The 20,558-nt window shown below is 55.0% G+C and overlaps 1 protein-coding gene across 6 annotated transcripts in view; it reads right to left on the bottom strand.

Annotated features, from left to right (window-relative positions):
• Positions 1–20,558, bottom strand: part of KIRREL3 (kirre like nephrin family adhesion molecule 3) — a 551,192-nt gene that overhangs the window by 24,879 nt on the left and 505,755 nt on the right. For all 6 annotated transcript variants that reach the window (XM_060605198.3, XM_060605200.3, XM_060605199.3 and 3 more), the window contains 3 exons: positions 17,156–17,313; positions 7,615–7,765; positions 1,504–1,609 (listed from right to left, as the gene is read on the bottom strand). In XM_060605198.3, coding sequence (XP_060461181.1) covers positions 1,504–1,609; positions 7,615–7,765; positions 17,156–17,313 — 415 coding nt within the window. The remainder of the gene's footprint in view (positions 1–1,503; positions 1,610–7,614; positions 7,766–17,155; positions 17,314–20,558) is intronic.

Here is a 20,558-nt window from a genome sequence, read left to right as displayed (position 1 = left end):
GGCATTCTTGGGATGGCTATGAGGGTGAACGTGGGATGTGTCTGCTTGGGTGCCTGTGGGGGTCAAGGGCTGCCCAGGGGAATGGGCATTTGTGGGCCCTAGTGTTGAGGGATTGCGGGAAGATAGATGGAGCAGACAGCAGAGAGAAGCTGACCCTGTAGAGAGGAGCCCAGGCATCGCAGGTGCAGGGTAGAAGCCCAGAGAAAGGGCATCTCTTTGGGTCTTTGTTTTGCATCTGAAGACAGATGCCGGATTTCAGCCAAACCAGACCTGCCCTCCAGACCTCCAGGGCCGCACAGTCTCGGGGATCCTTCTCCTGCCTCTAGCCCAGTGAATGGTTAAATTGGACAGGACAGATGGGCTCCAGCCTCTCTTAAAATATCCTCAAGGATAAAGTCTCCGTGCCTTTCCTGGTTTTTGGTTCCAGTGTCGTTTAATTATCTGCACTGCAGGGAGCTCCTCCTTGCTTCCAACCTGAATCTCTAGCTGCCTCTTTGGCCCATTTCCTCTTATTGTGCCCTCTGGGCTGCACCGCCTCTCGTCTCCCCTGTCCTCCACTCCCACTGGCCGGCTGATTATCTAGTCTGGGACCATTAGCATCCCTGGCACCGGCTGATGCTGCAGCTTAATAACCCATCTCCATGGCAGAGGCGACACTCTGGGCTCGACCATCAAGGCTGGGCTGGTGGGAAGGACCGGACAGAGTTAGGGCTGCTGGGCTGGTGGGGAAGGACCGGACAGAGTTAGGGCCGTGGCGAGTTCCACACGGCATCTCAAGGAGGTGAGTGTCTGCCCTTGAGCGTCTCCGAGGGCACGCCATCCCCTGAAATCTTGTGCGGTGGCGGTGCACAGGCAGGAAGGTGCCCCGATGAGTCAGCCCGCGTTATGAAGTGCCTGGTATGTGCCCCGCGCTGTGCTCCACGCTGAGCGCCCTAAGTGGCTAAATTACAGTTCTTGCCTTCGAGACGCTCCATCAACAGGGAAAGATAAGCGTGTAAAAAGCATTGGTGCTTTTATCAGTGTTGCGAGCAAGGGGCGCACAGGGGATAAGGGTATAGACGATCCTAGGTGCCTGCTGGATAGGGCCAGCGGCCCCGGAAATCTTACCCCACGCAGGTGAATGGTTTGGTAAGCACGCGGCTAGAATCTGGGTTCTGATCTTACTGCTCTTCCTGGTTGTTTTGACTTTTTTTTTTTTTCCCTGAGCTTCTCTGCCTCTTTTCAGAGAGAAGGAATAAACAAGCGATCCAGACAGAAGGGGAAATACCTCCTGTTTCCAGTGGAAGGTACGTGCGTGAAATTTCATGGGCATGAGAGAAAGGAAAAGTCTACCTGGCCAGGGGTTGGATGGGTGTGCGGGGAAGGGAGAAGGATCCTGGACACCGGTAGCAAAGCAAGCACTGTGCTGTGTGCCCAGGGCCATTATCGACACCCCCTGTGATAGGCAGCAGGGGTGGGGAGGGGTCCAGTGGCCAGGCGGTGCCTCCTTAGCAGGACTCTTACCTGTACTGGGTGACAGCTGGGTTGGCCTTTGCAGAGCAGTGGAACGTGACGACGTTGTCCTCCAGCACCGGCTGTGGTTCCACCGACAGGTTGACGAGCGGGGGGTCTGAAGAGAGAAGAGATTCCCTTGCAGGCTGGGGAACTGTGGCCATGGTTTGGGGGGGAAAACAGGGCAGGAAGTTTCCCAGGGTGACATGGGGGACAAAGGCCAGAGATTCTGGTGAGTGGCCACCTGCTGGTGGGCCCCCTAGAAAGTTGGGGCCCTGAGCAGAGGGCTCCCTTGCTCCCTGGGGGTGCCTGCTTCAGCACTGCTGGTGGTGGTGGGGTCTGGGCTCCCACTGTGGATTCAAGGTCTGGTGCTTAAATGAAAAGCCAGCCAGGAAGCACAGTTGTCTGGGCCCCCAGAAGCCTGCTGCCTGCCCATCTTCCATTTGTGAGAGGGAGCAAAACACTTCAGACAGGAGAGGTGGGCAAAGGGGGTGCAGGGGGCACACAGAGTGGGGGGTGGTGGGCACTAAGCCCCATTTAAATACACTTTTTTTTTGTCTTTGAAATGTCTGTTTCACATCTGTCTGTGTAAAGGTTCTGGTGTATCTGTTAACTTCAAAGTGGCATTTACACCCTTTCATCAGCCTAATCATCTCTGCTGGGCCCTGACTGGTGTCACCCAGCCCTCAGCTCCCCAGGCTGGGCTAGTCTTTCTCATTCAATGTATGGGGAAGCCAGGCACTGAGGTGCTAAATGGTAGGAGGTGGAGGAGGCCGGAAGAGAAGGAGGGAGAGAGAAAGGGGGAGGTGGAAGAGGGAGGGAGCATGGGAAGGGGGGGAGAGAAAGGGAGAGGGAGGGTGGGGGGAAAGGGACGTAGAGAGGGGGGAGGAAGAGAAGGGGAGGGAGAGAGTGGGGAGGGAAAAAGAGAGGGAGGGAGGGAGGGGAGAGGTAGAGAGGGGGGAGGGACAGGAAACAGAGACACAGAGACCAAAGGGATGGGAAGCAGGCAGGGTACTAACATAGAAGAGAGACATGGAGATGAGAGAGCGACACAGAGAGACAGACAGACAGAGACTGAGATATGCAGAGGAAGAAGAAGAAAAAGAGACAGAGAGAAGCAGAGAGCAGAGAAATGGAGAGAGATGTATACACAGGAGCACATAATCAGACAAAGACTTCAGACTAAAAGCGAAAAGACCAGAGGAGACAAGCAGACAGAAGGCGACAGGGTGTTGGGGACAAAGACCACACAGTAATGAGAACTAGAGAAAAGGGACAGGGAGAAAGTCGTGGAGAGATGGAAAGGTGGAAACAGAGACCAGAACCCATTCTTCCTTGTCATGGTCTACGGGATTCAAGTCGGGGGTGAGTGAGGAGGGCAGCTTGGTGCCCGCCACCCAGCCAGCGTCCTGGGCTGCATCTTTGGGCTGGTCCTCGCCCAGGAGGACAGCAAACTGCCAGAAGGGCATGTGGGCTTCCTAGGGGTTCAGTCCAGCCTATTTTCAGGAAAAGAAGAAGGCGATTTCTCAGAGACCATCGAGAAAAATGCTGACCCCTCTAGGGCGCGTGTGAAGGGCACCGCGAGGGGAGCAGGGCTCCAGCCGGCCTGGCCTGAGCCTGTTTGAGACCACAGGTGGGGTTCTGAGACCCTCAGAGAGTCACCTGCTGGAACTGAGCCTAGCCCACCGCAGAGCTGGGAATCATTTGAGCCTGTGGCCCTGCTTTTTCCTGCCGGTGCTCAAGCTGGGTCCTGCCTCCCTGCACAGAGCTGGGGCCAGGGAGGTGGCCCGCAGGGCTGTGCTGGTATCTGCAGACGGCTTGAGAGATGCAGGGGCGGGGGTGGTGGGGAGAGAACTCAGGTCCCTGAGCAGCAGGTGGCTGACTGTTCTGGGGACCCTGATCTCCCCACATGAGCCCCCAGTTCCGGAGGCTGAGCACGATCCTGGGAGCATCTGCTACTGCAGCAGTGGAGGAATTTCATGGAGAATTACAAGCGAAGTGACAGGTATTTCAATGATCTCAGTCTTGGTCTCTAAAGCGTAATTCAAGTAGCGACGAGTGCGGCAGGGACTTAGCCATGAGAGCCCTCCTCCCACCCCCTAGGAGAGCTGAGACCCCCCAGAACCCTGTAGTGTCTACCAGCTGCTGCCCATCCGCTCCGTGCCACTTGTCCCAACCCAAGCTGAGGGCCGCCAGCTTCCTACGTCATGGCAGTCAGGGGCCCTCTTTCTGTGCAGGGCTAGTCAGCTAACCTGGGCACCCCAGGGCTCTGATGGCCCCACCCTAGAGATGTGGAGACCTAGGGAGGAGCTTGCATCTTGCTGTGCATTCGAGAAGCATGTTCTGAGGCAGAGGAATCTGGTGCTCACCATCTGGAACCAAATGCATGGCTGGCCCATGTCCACCCAATCCTGGGAGGCAGAGTGGAGTCCCTCAATCCAACTCTTATTTGAGGAAGCGATGGTGCCAGTTGGGTAGAATCTAGAATCTATCTGCCACAGAACTTGAGGGGGTAGTTCCAGGAGGCCTCTCCCCACCTGGATGTCCTTTATAGGGTTTTGAGTCCTGGGGAGCAGGGCAATGGAGCATATGCCTGTTGTGGGACCCATCCTGCTGCCCGTTCCCCTTCTCCATTGCACACCTGCCATGCTGAGCTCATCCTGTGCGTGCCTCTCTCCCGAAGCTTCCTTACCTCTGCAAAATCCTCGGCACCCTCCCCCCTTTCTTGAAGGGCCCCAAGAGAACGGGTCCCTAGGCGGCTTATACACTTGCTAGTCTCACCTGCACCTCCACCCCAGACCCCGAGATGCCTGTGTCCCTCTGTCTACCCCTCTCCTCTGGATGTGCAGGGTATGAATTTTCAGGAGTCTAGCAGGCTCCCGAGGTATAAATAGTGTATGTCATATCCAACTATTAAACACGATTTTAATCCCACTTGTGATGTCGGTTGCATTAACTTGCAGGAGGGCAGCTTTGATGTAGCTGGTGGAACTGAGATCATATTGAACAGATGTTACAGCTGAGAGTCTGTTAGTGTTTCCATCAGCAACCTGTGTGCGCGAGTGTGTGCGTGCGTGTGTGTGCGCGCGTGCGTGCGTGTGTGTGTGTGTGTGTGTTCAGGGGAAGCATTACATCGAGGAGGGGGTGGAAAAGAGAGAAACTCCATGACTCAGTGATTTTATAGCACATTCATTTGAAACTTGGCAGCTGGATGGCAGCGTCCAGATGTAGCGAGACTTTGGGGGTGTTAAGCTTTCTCTCCCATTACTCAATCTGGGGGTTTTGTCTTCCGTTGGGTAACATATAAAGACCAAGGGAAACAAACAACAAATGTGCTTTTGCTGAGTTTGGATGCTTCTTGGTTGACTGAGAAAATGAGCAGGTTTGCAAAAGCGGCTTTAATCCGGCCCATGGTGTCCACGGTAAACAGCTGGACGCTTACTAAACAAACAAATGGAAAAATGGAGGAGGAAGGAGTCTGGGGGAGGTGGCGGAGGGAGCGCGTGCTTTTGCTGGGCAGGTCCACGCAAGCACCTTAGGAGAGGGTGCAAATGGATGGAGGCCTGTCCCCTGTCAGGGCTGGGAGGGGCACCGCACACGGGGAGTGCTCCCCCTGTGCCTGGCCCTGTGCTCCAAATGCCACCTGAAGGACTTAATTTGATACTCACGGCCACCAGATGAAGTCAGCATTGCCACTTCCACATACAGATGAGGAAACTGAGGCACAAAGGGGTTAACTAACCAGGCCAACATCCTTCAGTAGGGGGCAGGAGCCAGAATTCAAACCAGGAAGAATGCTGTGGCCTTAACCACTTCCCTGTCCTGCCTCAGACGGGGCCCACCTAGGAACCGGGCACCTGGGTCCTCGGCCACTCTCCGATCTCATTCCTGATGCTTCCCACCTCCTGGGGCTGAGGTGTCCTTGGAAAGACAGCCAGCCAGGGTGCAGAGACCCGGCAAGGCTGGCGTCCTCCTCCTCTGATGCAGACCGTCATCTGTGCGCCCTGGTGAATTGATCGTCTCATTAGAGGGCATTAGTAATAGTTGGTGGGCTATTAGGATGATGCCTTTCTTGTTGACAGGAGAGCTTCTCCTGGTGTGATGGAGAATGGCCTGGAGGGGAGTGTGGCTGCCGCCAAGGTGTCCCCCTGCCGGGGCCAGGCTGCTGCCGTGGGGGGCTGCCGGCTGGCTCCTTTTGTGCGGATTCCGTAGCTGGCGTGGGCCTCCTGACCAGGCTGGGGCTTGGCGGGGGGCACACCGGCAGCCCAGCAGTGGGAGGCTTGGATGTCTCTTGTCCCCCACCCACATGCCTCCCAGATCTGGCTTGTGTTTGAAGAGAGCTCTGATCACGGTCAATCCAAGGGCAAGAAGAAACTCTGGACATCATTCGGTCACAGGACAAGGAACGGGTATCCCCAGAATAAAGTGACAAGCTTAGGCCCGCACAGCCCACGGTGGTGGGGCCTTTTTGCATGCTGGACCACCTGATCCCCGGAGTATTTTGCTTTTTCTCAAGAGCTGGGCCCACAGCTGCTGCTCAGAAGAAGCTGGTGGGTGTGGACAGCCAGGGCTGGGGCAGGACAGGCAGCCCCCTCAGGGCAGCCCCATATTCACGGGATCCGGGATCCTCCGAGTGAGCGGCTCCCTCCCCTCAGCCTGGTCCTGGGTCTGGCAAGAGCCCCACTGTTCTTGGCTCTCATTAAATGAGGAATAGAATAGTTGGTGGTGATGAGGGAGTAGGGGTTACTAGCCAGTGAGGACAGAGAAGATGAAGCCTTCTCCAAGAACTCCGCTGTGTCTGAGTCTCTAGAGCGAGCCTGTCTGAGGGTTACAACTGTTTCCTCTGCCCTCTGGGATCTAAGTGGCAGCTGCCAGGATTCTAGACAGAGTAAGGACTTCGGCTCGCTGGGCCCTGCCCCTCCGGACTCCAGATCCCTGCCTGCGGAGCCAGGTGGAGCTCAGAATCCAGAAGGCTGAGATGAGCCAGGCTGTTGGGAAAGGTTTGTAAATGAATTTGATTTAAAATGAATGAAATAATAAGAAGGAAATGAATGCCAGCCTGTAGTGCTTAACGTAGCACCAAAACAGCCCCCGGCACATGGTGGCCTCATGCTCCCTGGCAGGGAGGGGGATTTAAGAGAAGAAAAGTCAACTTTTGAGTGCTGAGACCTCAGACCTAAACTAGTCCAGTACTGGGAGGAAGGCCGCTGGACCACCTTGTTGAACATTTTTGTTGTTGTGGTGGTGGTGGTTGTTCTCTGGGGCTGACAGGCACTTTAGGGAGGTTTTAGGAGACTGTTACGGAGTCTTTTTAGGTGACTTCTGGAATAGGATGCTGGGGGAGTTTTAACGCATCAATCCTGTTAACGTTAATCGTGAGGACAGACGCTCGCTGAGGGCCCGCTGCGGGGAAGTGTAGAGGAGGGGTTACCAGTGCGGGCTCTGGAAAGCGAGGCTGTCTGCGTTTGACAGTTATGTGGCCTTGGGCAAGCTGATCAACCTCTGGGTGCCTCTGTGTCCCCACGTAGGGACCACTGTCACACCTACCCAAAAGGTTGTTGTAAAGATGAAATAATACGTGGAAAGTGTGGGCTGACTGAATGACCACTCTTCTTCTCTCCCTGACCGCCCCTTCCACGAGAGGGGCCCCTGGGTCCCTAGCTTCTGTAGGGTATGTGCTGCTCACCCACTCCGGGGCCCCAAACACCCTGTGGCCCCCAGTATCTCTGCTCTGGCTTCCTCTTCAAGAAGGGGCCCCCTGGTGAAAGCAGGCCCGGGGACTGACTCAGATATTTATTGATGTAGAAGTTCTACTTATACAGGTTTGGACATGTGGCTTGACCATGTCATTTGCCAAAGATCCTCATCTGATGTTGTTACTTCATGTGACAATAAGAAGGACAAGACCTTTGGGTGCCCATAAATACAAACCCGGCCAGTCCGGGGAGCTGTCTGACCCATTTCCTGTCTCTGGACACCCCCCCAGAGAGGGGGCAAGAAGAAGCTGGCGTGTGGCTCTAGGGAGCTGGTTATCCAGGCCTGGCATTTTCCCCCAATCCGTGCTCCGGGCAGGGACTGCCGGGTGGTTCCTGCCCCAGGCCTGGGGGCCGCGTCAGTACTCACGCTGGATGTCAATGGTGACTGAAGTCTCCTTCCCTCCGGGGATGGCTTTGTTGGTGGCTCGGCACACGATACTCTGTCCATTCTCCACATCACCGGGGGAGACAAAGAGCGTACTCACGATGCTCTCACGCTTGCCATCCCGAAGCAGAGTCTGGGAGGGGCGGGTGGAGGGGGGAGGAGGGCAGGGAAAGAAGGCCACATGTCACTCAGTGGCGATGTCCTGGGCAGGAAGACATGCTCCAGCCTCGCTGAAAGGAGAAGGAGCCCTCAGGTCGGGACACCCAGGGGTGCAAGTCTCTGTGGAGAGCTGGGGGGTTACTCGAGCACTGGGCTGCAGAAGGAAAAAGAAACTAGGTCTTCTATCATGGGGGACAATCAGCCTGGACTTGTATACCCCAAAGCGTAAAAGAAACCAGGCCGGGCCCAAAGGAAATCAGGTTGCAGGTGTCCTCTGGTGTTGGGGGGAGCCTCTGGGTTTGCAGGCAGCACTGAGAATGTGCCCAGTGGCAGAGGGTGCAGTTGGGGCATGGGGGTAAGGGCAGGGCTGGAGCGGGGATGCAGGTATTGCTTTATCTATGTGAACCCTTCCAATGTTTCAAGTCATTTCACTTCCTGACCTCATTAGAGCCCCAACCCATCACAGGCAGGACAGATGCCATTATCTTCCACGTGACAGATGAGAAAACAGGTAAGCTCAGGAGAGCCCACGCAGCTCCACCGAACTTACCCTTCAAGTTGGGGTTGAGAAAAGGGGGCTGAAGAGCGTCCCCACCCCCCCAATCCATGTCTTCACGGAACCTCAGAATGGCAACTTATTTGGAATTAGCGTCTTCAGAGGTAAGCTAAGTAATCGGGAACTTGTTAAGATCTTGAGATCATCCTGGATTTGGGGCAGAGGGTAAATTCAATGACTAATGTCCTCAGACGAAGAGGAGAGGACACAGAAAGAAACAAGGAAGGTCACCTGAAGACGGGCAGAGCCCGGAATGACGGGGCCACAAGCCAAGGAACGCTGGGAGCCTCCGGGAGTGGAAGAGGCAAGGAAGGACTCTCCCTGGAGGGATCACAGCCTGCTGACACCTTGCTTTCAGATTTTTTGGCTTCCACAACCCAGAGACAATACATTTTGGTTGTCTTAAGCATCAGTTGAGGTGCTTCGTTAGGGCAGTCCTTGGGAACAAATGCAAAGCCTGAAAGCCTTTCGGTCTCCTGCCTTCCATCCCTTTGTTTTCAGGGGTTCATGCTGCAGCTAGTTCCTCCATCATTGCTGTGCCCCCTTCCGGCTACCTCCCCATCAGTTTGGTGCCCCGCACTGCACCCTGAGCTCACGGTGATCCACTAAGGTAAGGTGCTGGGGAGCTGTGTCAGGCAGGGGAGCCACTTCCAAGGTGGGACTGGACTTGCTCGGTACTCAGAGACTTCTGATCCTGGGAAGCTCCTTAACCCCCTCCAGAGAAGGGTGCTGGACGCCATCTTATTTTGGCTTGCTTAGGGCCACGGGATAGACAAATAGACGTTACTTCTCAAAACCTCCCTTAAGATAACAGCGACACTGTTCTCACCGGACCCCACAAGGAAGGGAGCATTATCTCTACTTAGTAGAAAACTTAGTTCAAAGTGAGTCTGGGCCTTGCTAGGCAGGGCTGGGATTTGCACTTGAGAATGGTGACCCCCAGAGCCCAGGACTCTCACACCACGGCTCCCTGAAAGCTAGATGGTGGTTAATATGATCTTCACTTAAAGGTGGGAACAATTCGAGAGATTAAGCACTTTACGTTCATTGAGCTACTCAGCAGTGTTGAAAAGGAGAAAGCAGGCCCAAAATGGAGTTACTTATGTTAAGGGCCCCACATCAGCAAGGACTTCACACCTAACCTAATGCAGTTTCAAACCCCAGCCCTGCCGGAATGTGACATTTCACCAGCCAACCTAGAAATTCTTGGTTAGCAGGAGGAGGTCATCCCTCTGTTACCCCTAAGAGTGAACTTGCCTGAAATAATTCATTCTTTGATTATAATTTCCTTTTATTCTGCCCCTTCTCTCCCTTTAAAAACCTTCCATTTTGTAGACCTCCTTGGAACTTTCCAGTTCCTAGATGAGATGCCTCCCGATTTATGAATCATTTACTAAAGCCAATTAGATCTTTACATTTACTTAGTTGAATTTTTGTTGTTTAACAGCACATAGGCAGCTGGAACCTGCTCTCTGGGTCCTCAGTTCTGGGGGGTCCTTCTCAGCATGGGGCAAAGCCTGTAGCCTCCAACACCAGGAGAACATGACATGAGCCTCTGTCTAGAACAGCATATCCAGCTTTAGACAAAGCCAGGTCCTGATGCCAGAGAGATCCACAGAGCAGGGCAGTGGTCCAGACTATTTCTCTCGTATGTTCTAGAACTACCTGGGCCTGGGCAGGCTCCCGTGGCTTGAGGCCTCACCACACATTCTTTCCTGGGCCTCAGCCCTGGGCAGAGGGGTTCTGGAACTGGGCCAGGGCCGGGGGGAGTGATGTGGTCAGCCCCAGCAAGCCAAGGGGTGGGTGTGGGATAAGTCAGTGGGATAAGGGTCTGTAGATCAGCCTCAGGGCCAGGGCGCTAAACTGGAGGCCAGCCAAACAGGGGTGAGGGGAGAGCGGTTTAGCCCCAAGCCAAGTCAGAGAAGAGGGAGCTGTGGCCTCACCACAGTAACGGTTCCGGACTCTTCAGCAGACTTCATGTGTCTATAAATAGCAAAGCGATAATAAGAACAATTTCCTGGATGGAAATAAGACCTGGGGTAGGGTGGATGGAGGGGGGGAGGGGGGAAAGAGGTGGGTATTGTTCTTCCTCATCCCCTTTCCTTTACTTTTACCCTTGTGCTAACAAGAACATTTACATTAAGTTTGACTCTGCCGGGAACCTCTCCAATTGATCTGCTCTCTGCCTGGTGGAAAGGAACAGGGCTGCCGGGGTGCTGGCGGGAGGGGAGCGGGGAGGCCTGAGCTCCTAATTAGGCCCTCTGACTGCTTCCCTTCCTCCCAGTACCCAGGGTGCTCCTGTGCCTCAGAATGATGATTAATGACATATTTACTGTGTCCGGGCATGTGCTTTTCTGGGAACTAAAAATTCTGGTTCAAGTTGTTTGTTCCAGCTAATTAGAGAAAAGGGAGCCGTGTTCATTAACCAAGGGGAGAGCGAGAGGAAGGCAGGGCCGGGAAGTTGGCGCCTCCTTGGGAGAGGCTCTGAGCATCTCACCCTGAGCTCCAGCTCCTTGGGATCCAGACCCTGGGCAGAGGAGCGCCAGTGTGCAGGCAATGGAGTAGGGTGCTCCTGGGGAGGGCCAGGCTGGTGGGTCGACCTGCAGGTGTAAAGCTGAGCCCCGTCTGGCCCGGTGGCCTGTCTGCTCCACAGGCAGTGCTTGGCCTCAGTCCCAATTCTCAACCTAGTTTTCCTTCCTTCCTCCTGTCTTCCTTATCTTCTCTCCTCTTCTTTCTCTTTTCTCTCTTCTTTTCCTACATTTCCCTCTCACAGATCTCCCCACTCTCCCCTTTTCTCACATGCAAATGAAGCCTTTGGATTTTGTGGCCTTGAAGGTACAGGCCAGGTGGAACATTCTATCATTTGCTGGTTCTTGTCACAGCCTGCTTCCCCTCCCCTCCAGGCTCCTTCTCCCTGTCTTCCCTTCACTGAACTTGACTCTGGGGACACACATTGGGCCCCAGCCTCCCAGCTCCTGCTCCAGAAACTTTCATTAAGATGCAGATCAGCTCAGGGAGTGTAAGTGGATGATTAATGGCAAGTCACTTTGTTTCTGGGGCCACCACCTCTAAGACCTGGGGCAGCCCTCCCTCCAGCTTGGTGGGCAGAAGTGTGCTGCTAACCCCCAACCTCAGAGTCACTCAGCCTGGCTCATGGGACCCTGATGGCAGCTCCCGAGGCTCTACCGGGACCCAGCCCACCCATGTATGTAGATATGGAGCAGAGGCAGGTGCACAAGAGTGTCAGAGCAGAAACCTTCATGGGTGGGCTTCCACTCCTCTGTGTCCATTGGCCTCCATCCACTAGGGACTTCCAAGGAACTTTCGAGACTGTCCCAGCGGTTGTGTGAGGCGCCGCTTACCCTGCCTGCCCCTTGCAGCTTTCTGTGTACCCAGCTCCATTGCGCCATCCCTGAGGGCAGGCACTTGGCATTCAACTGGCAGTGACCTGGAGGTGGGGCTCGGGGGACAGAGCGCTTCCTGTGTGCAGTCATCCAGCAGTGGCCGCTCTGCTCTTTCCAAAGCCCCCAGGGCCTCAGCTGGGCAGTGGAGAGCCGGGCTGCACCCCAAGAGATGGGAGGCCTGGTGATGTCTGGGTGGGAACCACAGGTGGGGAGGGGTGGATGTTCGAGATTTGGAGGGAATGCAGGGGGTGGGTGCCCCATCCCTGGTGCTAAATCTGGGAAGCTCATTGATATGCAAACAGACTGGAAAGCCCTTGAGTGAGGCCTGATTGCCTGGCAACAAGGCCTCCTCTCTTCTCCCTTCCTCACTCACCTCCCCCACTAGCCGTGTCCTTTTTTTTTTTTTTTTTTTTTTTAAATCTACTCTCTGCTTTCCCCTTTTTATAGTTGCCTGGGGGATCCATTAGGGCCTGTGGTCACATGGCTTGAATGAGGGCTGTAAGGAAAGGTGGAGAACCACAGTGCCATTTGCCCCAGACCCTGCATCCTCAGGGACCCCAGTCTTGTGCCCTGGTTGAGAATGGATGCCCTTCACAAAGGAGGCCCAGACGACAGGCAACTGCCACCCTGGGTAGAGACTCTAGGCCCTTAAGATAAACAGAGGGGGTGGAGGGCAGAGCTGGGGTGACTAGTGGGGAGAGAAGGCACAGTGGAGGGGGCTCATGGAGGGAGCTGGGTCCCAGTGAGGGCCTTAAGGAGTGTTCTTCCAGGGTCCCTCTTAGCAGGGGCCCTAAGGAGGCTCCTGGTCCTGATGGTGGGTGGGTGGCCCCTGGGCAGGCAGCAGCCCAAAGCTGGAGGGAGCAGAGAGGTAGGGCTGGAGAATAAGGGGCTTCAAGGTAGATACATACATGACTCGAGGGTCCTAAGACCAAACAACCTTCCTTCCGGCTCCCCCTCCCCCATCAGGGTCAAGGCTGCGTCCTGCCACCTGGCAGTTGTTGGGGAGGTAACAGATGGACCAAGAAGCTGGCTCTCCAGGAAGATTTGTCTCTGGGCTCAGCCCGGCTCGTCTTCCCCCCTTTTCCCTAACCTGTTGTGCCTCCCCTGGTTTGTGAATCTGCTGGCTTTCCAGATGAATGCCATGTGGCCTCCACTCTGGTACCAGGCCCAGAGAAGGCAGCCTGAGGCTGGACGTCCAGTCGGAGAGGACTTGGAGTGAAGTCTTGCCACCAGCTCCCATGCTGCCCCAGCCAGACACCTGCCAGAGTCCCAGGCATGCACCCAAGCGACCGGGCCAGGAAGGCTCTGGTGACAGCATGTTTAGGGAGAGGCACCGCAGCCTATGCTGGGGGGTGGGCGGTGGGCCAGAGGGTGCTTCTTTTTCCTGACTGACCTCCCAGGTCAAGGGGCCTGGCATCCTCAGTAGTGCTGCCCTCCATCCTACCAGCTCATCCTCCCCTGCTTCCCTGCTGGACAGCAGAAAGAAGGTTCCATGAAACCAGGACTGCTGTGTGACCTCTGAGGAGGGAGAAGTGGGGTGAGTGAGGCAGAGCTCTGAGGGGAGGGACTAACACGACCGACGCTCTGACTGTATGCCAGGTGCTTTCAATGCATAATTCCTTTTCCGTGTCTCAGCCATCCTCACGGGCGTCCATGGTTAATGTCATCTTGTTTTGGAGCTGGGGAAACTGAGGCAGAGAGATTAAATTACCATAATATGTGACAGAGCCCGACTGTGACGTGGGCATTCTCATCTAGGAAAGTGGACAGCAGGGCGAACCCCGGGGCCTGTGAGGATCAAGGGAGGGCCCAGGCAGGGTTCTCATTCAAGCCTCACAGGTATCCTTTGAGGCAGGTGCCGTTCTGGGTCCCACTGTATAGATGGGGATGCCGAGGCCCGGCAAGGTTAGGCAGCCGGAAGGTGGTGGAGGCTGGATTCAAAGTGAGGCTGCCCAGCTCCCGGGCCCAGGGGCTGACCCACCACTATGTGACACATACCGAGGGCTTGAGAACTCAGGGCTGTCAGGGCTGTCCCCGGGGGGTCTTTTCTGTGGACTCTGGACACAGCTTGGCTGTGTGTGCTCTTGTGTGCTCTCTCAATCTCTCTCTCTGTCCCTGTCTGTTTCAGCTGCTCATGGCCCTGGCCCCTCATGCATAGCTTGTCTGGGGCTGCTCTGCCTTCCGGACGTCGGCAGTGCCTGTGTTAATGGTCCTTGCAATCCCGGAAGAAGCGGGGAGGCAGAGGGGTGGGGCCTGATAGCCCATAGAGCTGGTTCCATGTGAACACTGCTGGATCATCCCCCCTCTCCGTGAGCTCCAAGTTGTAGGTTTATACCTTGTCAGAGCCGGCAGGCACCTGTTATGGACGGGTCTGTCCCCCTGTCCAGAATTCATATGGAGAAGCCCTGACCCCCAATGTGACTACATGAGACTATGGGGACTTTAAGGAGGTAACAGAGGTTAAATGAAGTCATAAGGGTGGGGCCCTGATCCAAGAGGACTGGTGTCCTTATAAGGAGAGGAAGAGACACCAGAGATCTGCCTCTCTCTGCACACACAGAGGAAAGGCCATGTGAAGACACAGAGAGAACGTGCTGTCTTCCAGGAAGAGAGAAGTCACCAGAGCTGGCACCTTGATCTTGGATTTCCAGCCTCCAGACCTGTGAGAAACAAATGCCTATTGTTTAAGCCACTGGTCTGTGGTATTTTGCTATGCGGCCCAAGCCTACTAACACAGAGGGTCTGATCCAACCCCTTTGTTTTATGGGAGAGGAAACTGATGCCCAAGGAATGACTCTCCTGAGGTTCACAGAGCAGGGTCTGGAATCCTGGCCCCTCGCTGCCTGGTGCTGTCACACGGGCCATAGGCCTGCGGGAGTGTGAACAGGGTTGGGTGGGACAGAGGGTGAGCGAGCCTCCCTGCTCTGGTCAGCTGTAGCATGGTTCCAGACTCTCAGCGGGGCCGAATCCACATCATGAGGGCAACATGCTGGGGGCAAGGGCGGCCCCTGGACAGGTTCAGCATGGTGACTCTGACCTTTCTCTTTACCATGGGGGCGTGTCCTCTGCAGGAAGTAAACCTTGGCAGGGGCCAGGCTGGCCCAACTTCAGAGAGGGAATGGACAGATGCCCAGGTAGGAAGGAACACCCCTTACCTTCCTTTTCATCCTTATGTGGGTGATATACTCCCTGTGCTGTATTTTTGTATTTCATAACACAACAGAGTGGCTCCAGCCCAGGACATGGGTGAGGGATTTATTTCTCAATGGGCAGCTTCCCCCTGGGTGGACTTATGCCCAAGGGAAGGCATTTGTCCTGGGTTCTGGCACCAGGTTCCGCGTGAGGCCTTGATGGGGTGGTCAGCTTTGGATAGGAAGGACACACCCTCAGAGAAGCATCAGTCCTGCCTCATACCCTCCACTGATGGTGAAAGCCTTGCTTCTATTTTCTTTTTAAAAGAAAATTTTTTTAATGTTTATTTATGTTTGAGAGAGAGAGACGGAGCTTGAGCGGGGCAGGGGCAGAGAGAGAGGGAGACACAGAATCCGAAGCAGGCTCCAGGCTCCGAGCTGTCAGCACAGAGCCCCATGTGGGGCTCGAATTCACAAACCTCGAGATCATGACCTGAGCCGAAGTCGGACGCTTAACTGACTGGGCCACCCAGGCACCCCCTTGCTTATCTTTTCAAGACCCAGGGAGTGGAGCTGGTGGTTGGGTGGGAGTGGGGAACAGGTCGTATGCATCTCCCCACTTTCTGAGGCCAGGGAGAGCCACAGGGAAAGGAGAGACCTCTAGTTTCAGAGCCAGGGCGTGTTGGCTGGCCCCGGGGCCTGACACAACCTCTCAGCAGCTGCCCATCTGTCTGAGGCAGTACTGAGAGGAACACAGGAAGGAGTGAAGCCCCGGGCACCATGAGACTGTCCTTCCAGCCACTCACCAACTGAGAAGGGCAGTCACTTCTCTTGTCAGGCCTCGGTTTTCTACCTGCGGATCAAGGGAACTGGACCGGCCCTCCTCTACTGTCCTGTTCATCTTTAAAGGCTCTGTGGTATATAAATGCAGTCTAGGACGCTATTTACAATTTTCCTTGACTGGAGTTTGGTGGAAGCTGCTTTAACATGTCCCTGGGATTTTATTTTTATTCAGGTAGGGGTGAGGCCGGCAGCTCAGGAGATGACTGCCATGAAGAAGGTAGTTTGTTCCTCACAGTTTCGCTTGCGGCTCCACGGAGGGCGGAAGGGTTGGTCAGGAGACAGAGGGAGCGAGGGGAAAATACGGTGCAAGTCTTTACTGTAGTTTTGTGGGAAAGAACGGACAAGGCAGCGTGGGCATATGAAAGAGTTTAGGATTGGGTGGTCTGAACAATTTCCACAGGCTCTAGGCCCTAGGAGTGATCTTTAGTTACCCAGGACCCAGCCCTGAGGATTTAGGGTAGGAGGATTCGCACCTGGGACTGCCAGCCTGATAAAGGACGAGGTGTGGGTACAGATGCGGGATTGTTAGGTTGGCCCAGCAAAGGCCTGTTCTCAGCACCTTGGTTGCTGTCTCCAGGAATTAGCTAACCCTGGGAGTGAAAGTCCCTCCTCATCTGCAAGGCTTTGAGATGTCAAAGCATCAAAAAATATAGACAATAAAAAAACCTAACTAATACAGGGGTGAGTTCAGGGCATTTCCAGTTCATGGTACCTCATGTGAATGACAGAAAGGCACCCCTGCAGGTAGGCAGAGCAGGGTGCAGGGCAAGGTAAGGGAGTATGGGCTGGATTCCAGCCTTCCCTGGCCCCTGAGTCAGGTGCATCTGGGGCCGGGGAGAACTTAACAGCCTTACCCAGTAGCCCTGGAAAGGTGGCCAGATTTCGCAAATAAAAATACAGGACACTCAGTTAAATCTGAATTGCAGACACACAATGAATAATTGTTTTAGATTAGTATGGTGCATAATGATGCCCCATGTGATATTTGGGATATACTTATACTGAAATTCAAATGGAACTGCGTGTCCTGTATTTTATCTGGCAACCCTAGGCCCTGGCCACTTCTGCCCCTGAGTCTCCTCCTCCGACCATACTCTATTCGTAGGGTCTTGGCCGAGCCCAGTAATTACCCCAGGAAAGAAGAGAAGGCAGAGTTACACAGTCGGGGAAACAGAAAAGGTCAGATAAATAGAAACACAGCACGAGAGGGAAAAAGTGACACAGAGCGCGAGAGAAAAAGAAAGACACAGAGAGGTAGCAAAGAATGAGAGACAAAAAGCACACACAGAGGGAGCAAGAGGGATAGAGTTGGGGAGTGGTGGCTCTCCCCACGCAGCCCCGCCCCACGCTCACGAGGCCCCGCCCCATCCTCACGCGGCCCCGCCCCATCCCCACGAAGCCCCGCCCTTCCTCCTGCCCCCAGGCCTCACCTTGGAGTAGGTGGCCCCATTGATGACCTCTCCCTTCCGCAACCAGATGATGGAGGCCGCAGGCTTGGCGTTGTCTGCGTGGCAGGTGAGGTTGAGTGGGTCCCCCGCCCTCAGGCTGATCACAGGGCCCCCCAGGATGACCGGGTCATCGGGCGGCACTGCGGGGAGAGGAGCAGAGAGGTCAGGCTGAGGGCACCCTTGGCCTCCGGCAGGGCTGGCAGGCTCTGGGCTGGGCGGATTTTATGGAGCCGCCGACAAACAATAATTATCATACTTTAATAAAATGTATAATCCCCTTGTATTCTAACAATAATAGCAACAACAGCAGTAATCTCTGACATATGCACTGCATGTTTATTTGCAATGTTCATGCCATCATCTCATCCGAAGCTCACGACGCGCCTGTGAGGGGACAGGGCAGGCATCATTAGCCTCGTTTCACAGATCGGGAAGCAAAGCGCCGCTGCCTAGATACTATCTGTACTTTTTTTCTTTTTAACTTCTCTCTCTCTTAAACAAAGCACTGGCACATCTGTTGTCTGATTTAATCCTTACAATAGTCTTGCAAAGTAAACATTATTATTATCCCAATTACACGGATCCGGAAATCGAGGCCCAGCAGGATTAAATGACTTGCTCAAGGTCGCTCGGGGAATGAGCAGTATCAGCGCCAGAGCCAGGGATGCCACCCAGGTCCTCTGACACCTGCAGCTCCCAGCCAGCCCCTTCCCTTGCAGGGGGGCAGGTGACAGGTGAGGGGACTCCTCGGAAGGCTGAGTCAGTGTTTCAGACGGCTGTGTCACCCCTGGCATCTCCTGAGTGCCGGATTCTTCCAGAGTGGCTCCAACGGCCTCATCCCAGAGTCGGGGATCTCTGCTGCCCACTTCTCCCGCTGCAGTTCATCACAGGGTGGCCAGAGACTTGTGGCTCTCGAGATGGGAGTGCCGCAGGGGCAGGACATCCACGGCAGGGGCTGAGGCTCCCACCCTGCCCCGCTCAGGGCCCAGTGCCTGGTGGCATAAACTCCATAAACATTTGCCAAGTCCCTTGGAGTCACCCCCTGTGATCCCCATGGTGACCATGGGATGTAGGATGGGCAGTTATGATGATAGATGACCATCACTTGGAGAGGAGGCCCAGAGAAGTTAAGTGACTGGCCTCAGGTTACAGAGCCTCTTCTTATGTTCGTGCTTATGGACGCAGGGAGGGTCTCAGGCCTCTGCAGCTTCCTGACTCTCCTCCCTGGACAAACCACAGAAGGGGAAGGTCTCCCTGGAGACCACCTAATGAATCTCTGGTCTTCCTCCCCCAGGGAATGGCTGGGTGGGTCAGTGCCGGAGGCCTGGGGAGGGCTGAACCGCGTGTTTGCTCGGTGAACGAATGAAGAGGAGACTGGGTGATGAGATGGGGTCCCAGCACAAAAGACCTTCTTTGCCCAGTTGCCAGGGAAAGTCTATCCTTCCACCCAGGTCCTGTATAAGTTTCTGCACTATGGGCTCAGAGAAGACAGACGCAGCAGAGCCAGAGAGCAGGGCCGGGCCAGTTCTGACCTAGCAGGCTGTGCTGTCCAGCCTTTGCCCCTCAGGGCACAGTTCCCACAACCTGCCTGGCTTCCCTCCCCTGCCTGGGGCCTCCCCCCATCTGCCACTCTCCTGGTGCATGCAGGCTCCTCAGGAAAACTCCAGGTAAACACCCAAAGCTGCACACCTTCCACTAGTGGCCCTGCCCTGTTCCTTCCTGGCCTCGGAGGAGGCGCGGTTCATTACTATAGCCCAGTGTGTGCCAACCCCCAAGTTTCCATTTTCTGAGGAAAAACAAACCATCAGGGCTTACAAGACGCTATCATCAGCCCCAGAACTCCACCCGAGATCCTGGCCCAGGGAGGAAGTTGGCCTCATCCAACCCGGCCTGGCCTCCCCAGGGGGCTTGGGGCTTAGGCAGATGTTGGCTGTGGGCTGGATGATGACGACCCCCCACCCCCTGCCCACCCCAAACTCCCTCATCAGTGCCAGAGGCCTCCTTGGTGCTGGGGTGGCTAGAGAGCAAAAGGGAGGCTGATGGGGGCTTTCCACAAATGGGGGGTGGGTGTGACAGTTGCCGATGAGGGGAATTTTGTCTCTATGCAACGGGCTGGGCGGGAGGGCTGGGCTGGGGCTTTCTTCTGTGGTGGCAGCTATCTCTCCATTAGGTGCCCAAGATGGAGTGCTCTGGCTGAGCTTGGGGAGAGCCAGGGGAGATGGAAAGAACCATTGGAAGCTCTGGGAATAGAAGAAACACCTGGCCATCCTTGTCTCTGTGGGTTCCCCAGTGAAGAGCCAACTGGTGTGGTCTTGTGGCGAGTGCCCTAAATCAGAGGGTAAATTGGGGAAGCTTGTCCCTCCTGGTGGCTTTATTTCACCAGATACAACCTATGAAAGGACAACAGGAGATCTGGAAAGTTCTCTGTGGCGCTGACATTTCTTGGGTCCAAGGCAGTGGTTCTCAACCTTGGTTGCATATTATAATCTTCCGGGGGCGGTTTTAAAAAATCCTGTTGGCAGTCCCGATCTCTGGAGGTGGACCCTAAGCACCAGGAGTTTTTACAACTCCCCGGATGATTCTGGTGCGTGACCAAGTTTGAGAACTCACGGTCTCTGGGCCTTTGCTCAGGTGCACAGCACATTGTGATCACAGCACGGTGCCTGAGGAGGGCTTTCTTGAAACCAAATACAGTGAGGGGCCAGGCTTCCTTCTTGCCGCCTAGTGCTGTGTTCTGGAATATTGGATTAGAGGGCGTGCAGAGGAGGGGAGGGGGGAGGAGGACTCTGTTTTGTGAGTACCCAGGCGCGCACACACACACACACACATGCACACTCACACACACGCACACACACACACCCCCAGCCGCAGAATGGGTCCTGATTATATCTTCCCAAATAAGTGGTTATCATGCGGTTATTCATGTAGCTATGCATTATTGATTGGCCTTCGCCTCGCTGCACACCAGATGGGGTAGGAGGGGGTGCGGATGGGGCTGGGGTGTGGGGGTGGGAGTGGGTGAGGAGGGAGGATGTTTGGGGGCCACTAGGCTGAATAGAAATCAACAGTCGTTCTTGGCAGCTGTTGCTTCGATGGAAGGGGGCGACTCATTACGTCTCCATTCAGGCCCGGGTCCTGGAGCTGGGACTGGGGCCCAGGCGGAGGGGTGGGGGGGGGGGGGGGGGAAGGCGCCAGCCGCCCAAGCCTGGAGATGCATTATTCATACCTCGCCCTCACAGGATTGGTTATTATCCTGAACCACTATAGAGTTTGGTCTCCTAATTTTTAATCACAGGGAAGGTGGAAGCGTTAGCCTTTTGTGATTAATCCGGAGATAAAAATAGTTGACTGTTTTGGTGTTATGCTGGTTGTCAGTCAAGAAGAA

Source organism: Panthera onca, chromosome D1, assembly GCF_046562875.1.
Source record: "Panthera onca isolate mPanOnc1 chromosome D1, mPanOnc1 haplotype 2, whole genome shotgun sequence".
NCBI lineage: Eukaryota > Metazoa > Chordata > Mammalia > Carnivora > Felidae > Panthera > Panthera onca.
Note: the sequence above shows the minus strand (reverse complement) of the source record. Positions and strands in the feature narration are given on the sequence as shown.